The sequence below is a fragment of the Tupaia chinensis genome, unplaced genomic scaffold (genome assembly GCF_000334495.1).
Source record: "Tupaia chinensis unplaced genomic scaffold, TupChi_1.0 Scaffold000548_1, whole genome shotgun sequence".
Taxonomy (NCBI): Eukaryota; Metazoa; Chordata; class Mammalia; order Scandentia; family Tupaiidae; genus Tupaia; species Tupaia belangeri.
The window spans coordinates 343,644-347,854 of NW_006160060.1; the positions used below are offsets into that span (position 1 = coordinate 343,644).

The following is a 4,211-nucleotide window of genomic DNA, read 5'->3' on the forward strand; positions in this document are numbered from 1 at the left end:
CTCCCTCCAGGGCGTGGCCGCCGTCTTCATGTTCGCCTTCGCTTCCCTCTACACGCAGGGCCCGGGTGAGGGCGCCGAGCGAGGGACACCCTCCGACCCGCGCGGGACCCACGTCCACTCTTCTTCCCGCCCCACACTCGCGCCGTCAGGGGCGGCAGGGAGGGCCAGGCCTCGACGCGTGGCGTCGGGCGTGGGCACGTGCAGTCTGGGCGTGCGATGAGCCGCTTCCCTCAGGGCCCGGGGTCTGACCAGGAGTGGGGGCAGAGTCCTGAGAGCGCTGTCAGAGGCCAGCGGGAGACCAGACCCTGACCTGCCGCAGAGTGAAGGGGTGCTGCAGGGCGGGAGGCCTTCCGGGCCCTTGGGGCTCCGTCAGCAGGTTCTGACCTGGGGAGGGTCTGGAGGGGCTCTAGGCCTTGCCTGCATGGAGGCCTGGCCCTAACATGTCTTCCCACAGGCCTCTATGGCCCCGAGGGCATCCTTCCTGCTCGGAGGACCCTGCGGCCGCAGGGCAAAGGGCGCTGGCAGCAGTTGTGGGAGACCCCGACGCTGTTGTGGGAGGCACCACGGCTGGGGCTGGACACTGCCCAGGGCCTGGAGCTGCTGAGCCTGCTGGGCACACTGCTGGCCCTGGGCGCCCTTCTGCTGCGCCCGCTGCGCCATCTGCTCGTCTACCTATTGCTCTGGGTTGCCTACCTGTCGGCCTGCCAGGCAAGTTGGGCTGCCCCAGGCCCCTAGAACCCTTGTCATCAGCTGGTCCTTGCTCCCTAGAATCCCCTGGGCTCCCTACCCTGCCTCTGCCTGACTCCGCAGACACACACCCCTGCTCCCTGACAGCCCTCTCCCTGCAGGTGGGCCAGGTGTTCCTTTATTTCCAGTGGTGAGTGACTTGGGCGTGGGGCCACAGAAGGCTTGTGGGGGTGGCTGCCTTCGATTCCTTGAGGACCCTCGGGAGCAGCGTGATGGCGAGGGACCCTTCGTGCAGTTTGCTCTCTCCATAGGGATTCTCTGCTGCTGGAGACTGGCTTCCTGGCAGTGCTGGTGGCCCCGCTCAGGCAGCCCCCTCACCTCAAGCAGACCCCTGAGGGCAGGCTAGCAGGGGCGGCACCCCATGAAGGCCTTCCCTTTTGGCTCGTGCGCTGGCTGCTGTTCCGCCTCATGTTTGCCTCTGGCGTAGTCAAGCTGACCAGCCGCTGTCCCGCATGGTGGGGGCTCACTGGTGAGGGTCCCAGCCTCTACCTGGGGTGGCATGGGGACACTGCCCAGTGATGACAACTTCCCTGTTGCCTGCAGCCCTCACCTACCACTACGAGACACAGTGCTTGCCCACGCCTGCAGCCTGGTTCGCCCACCACCTGCCAGTCTGGCTGCACAAGCTCAGCGTGGTGGCTACTTTCTTCATCGAGATCGCTGTGCCCCCTCTGTTCTTTGCTCCCATTCGCCGCCTACGATTGGCTGCCTTCTATTCCCAGGTGGGTGGGGCCTTGGCCATTGCAGAGACACAACACTGCCCAGATGGGTTCCACTGGGGACAGGGTGGCCCTGGAGGCAGGTGGCAACTGCTGTCAGGAAGGCCTGATAGGGACCAGCAGTTAGCGTAATGGCTATGTCACTGGACTCCCATGTAGTCAACCACAGTTCAAGTCCTGGACCCAGTGGCATACACTCACGCCGGGCACATATGCGCGAGTGTGTGCACAAGATCCCGAGAGGAGAATGGAGAGAAGGGATTGCGGCGGCGTCATCCCCCTTGGGGAGGAGATTTCTCGCTTTCTGTCTCTCTGTCTCTCTCTCTCTGGCAAGCACACGTGCCCTATAGCAAAAAACCTCTCCAAAGAAAAAGGAAGGCTTGGTAGGCAGTGGGTGAGACGGGGTGTGCCTGTCAGCCACGCTGTGGGGTGCCAGTCCCTAGGTCAGCAAGGACCGAGACAGGCCAGGCTCTGAGTGCAGACCTCCCCCAGGTGCTGCTGCAGGCCCTGATCATCACTACTGGTAACTATAACTTCTTTAACCTGCTGACCTTGGTGCTCACGACTGCCCTTCTGGATGACCAGCACCTGGCTGCTGAGCCTGGCCATGGCCACAGCAAGAAGGTGCCCACCTGTGAGTGCCAAGCTATTTCAACAGCCAGCCCCCCTTACCACCACTGCCCACATAGCGTCCTCCAACACCCCCCAAGTGACCCCTGCTCTGGCTGCACCCTGGCCCCTGGCTGCAGATTCTCAGTCAAATCAACTGGCCTGCCCCACAGCCTGGCCCCGGGTCCTGCTGGCCACACTGTCTTTGCTGCTGGAACTGACCATATATGGGCTGCTGGCCTATGGCACTGTGCACTGCTTTGGCCTGGAGGTCGACTGGCAGCAACTCACTGTCCACTCTAGAACCGGTGAGTGCCAGAGGGGAGGGGGGCTGGAGGGCAGGACCAGAACCCTCACCCCCTCTCCTTTGGCAGCCTTCACCTTCCACCAGTTCTCCCAGTGGCTGAAGATGGTGACCCTGCCGACCATGTGGCTGGGTGCAGCGTCCCTCACCTGGGAGCTGCTAACTGCCCTCTGGAGGTACCTGGCCTGGGGTGGGGACAGGGGAGGGCTCTGCAGGGTAGGCCTGACCTCTTGGGCTCCTGCCCTCAGGTGGACCCAGGTACGGGGGTGGCTGCCCAAGCTGGGTGCTGCAGTGCAGCTGACTGTCCTTGGCACTGCTACAGTGACCTTGTTCATCATCAGCCTGGTGAGTAGCTCTGCTGGCGTGGGAGGGGCCGGAGGGCAGTACCCAGCTTCTGCCCACTTGCCTCCAGGTACCATACTCCTACGTGGAACCAGGGACCCATGGGCACCTCTGGACTGGGGCACACCGCCTATTTGGAGCCGTGGAGCACCTGCAGCTGGCAAATTCCTACGGCCTCTTCCGACGCATGACTGGCCTGGGCGGGCGGCCTGAGGTGGTGCTGGAGGGCAGCTATGACGGACACCACTGGACGGTGAGCCCGCTCACAGAGGGAGGGCAGCAGGCCCGTGTGCTGGCCTGGCTGACCGCAGCTCCATGTGGCAGGAAATCGAGTTCATGTACAAGCCAGGAAATGTGAGCCGGCCACCCCCAGTGGTGGTGCCCCACCAGCCGCGCCTTGATTGGCAGATGTGGTTCGCGGCCCTGGGCCCACACACGCACAGCCCTTGGTTCACCAGCCTGGTCCACCGCCTCCTGCAGGGCAAGAAGCCAGGTGAGGGGGTGAAGGCCAAGGGCTGTGGAGAGGTGAGGCCATGGCAGCCATGCTGAGCCTCCTGCCCTGCACAGTGATCCACCTCATCCAGAGCCACTCGGCCAGGTACCCTTTCTGGGAGCAGCCGCCCGCCTACATCAGGGCCCAGCGCTACAAGTACTGGTTCTCACAGCCGGGGGAGCAGGGGTAAGGCTGGAAGCCCGGCGGGGTAGGGGTCTTTGGCTCGAGCCTCCCTTCAATGCCCAGTCCTGTTGCAGTCAGTGGTGGCGACGCCAATGGGCGGAGGAATTCTTCCCACCAGTGTCCTTGGGCGACCCAAAGCTGGAGATGCTGCTCAGGCAGTTCGGGCTTCAGGTAGGAGGGGTGGGTGAGCTGGGGAGCTGGCGAGGCCCTACCCTCAGGCAAACCCTGCTGTCTTCCTCTATCCTGCCTGCAGGACCACAGCCCGGCCCGGACCCGCAGCTCCAGCACGCTAGCCCAGGCCCTCCGCTGGACACGGACTCAGCTGTCGGCTGTGGAGGCCCCCACCCTGCTCTGGGGGCTGTTCGTGGCCGTGGGGACCATCAGAGTAGTGCAGGCACTGCTGGCCTACTGGTCATGCTGGTCCTCACTGGCCATCCGGAAGAAGCACAGGCCAGCCCTCAAGGACACAGGAGCTGCAGGAGCCCAGGGCACCCCAATCCCTGCCAGCAGGAGTGGTAGTTCGGGACCCCCGAGGCGGAGAAAATAGCTGCACTTCCGTCATTGTGTCTGAGAGAGATGTCTGGCAGCTCTGGCCATGCAGGAGGACTGAACCCAGCCTGTCTTAGCCAGCTCTGCCTGAGAAACACCGATTGGGGTGCCACCCTCTGGGAGTTGCTGGGGGCTGCTTTGAGGCCCACTGCCCCCCACCATGCTGCCAGGCCCCTCACCAGGTCCCCTAGCTGCCCCTGTCCCAATTGACCTAGGAGATGAGTTTGAGACCCACCCCAGGTCATTGTGACGGGGTTGTAGAGGC

At 63.8% G+C, this 4,211-nt stretch overlaps 1 protein-coding gene across 1 annotated transcript in view; it reads left to right on the forward strand.

Annotated features, from left to right (window-relative positions):
• LMF2 (lipase maturation factor 2) overlaps positions 1 to 4,205 on the forward strand; it is a 13,844-nt gene extending 9,639 nt beyond the window's left edge. The window contains exons 2-15 of the mRNA XM_014591247.2: positions 59 to 65; positions 455 to 708; positions 849 to 877; positions 999 to 1,216; positions 1,291 to 1,469; positions 1,959 to 2,100; positions 2,249 to 2,383; positions 2,450 to 2,555; positions 2,628 to 2,724; positions 2,792 to 2,974; positions 3,046 to 3,214; positions 3,289 to 3,400; positions 3,472 to 3,568; positions 3,651 to 4,205. Of these exons, the coding sequence (XP_014446733.2) occupies positions 59 to 65; positions 455 to 708; positions 849 to 877; positions 999 to 1,216; positions 1,291 to 1,469; positions 1,959 to 2,100; positions 2,249 to 2,383; positions 2,450 to 2,555; positions 2,628 to 2,724; positions 2,792 to 2,974; positions 3,046 to 3,214; positions 3,289 to 3,400; positions 3,472 to 3,568; positions 3,651 to 3,944 (2,022 nt within the window). The 3' untranslated portion in view covers positions 3,945 to 4,205. The remainder of the gene's footprint in view (positions 1 to 58; positions 66 to 454; positions 709 to 848; positions 878 to 998; positions 1,217 to 1,290; positions 1,470 to 1,958; positions 2,101 to 2,248; positions 2,384 to 2,449; positions 2,556 to 2,627; positions 2,725 to 2,791; positions 2,975 to 3,045; positions 3,215 to 3,288; positions 3,401 to 3,471; positions 3,569 to 3,650) is intronic.
• Positions 4,206 to 4,211: the final 6 nt, after the last annotated feature.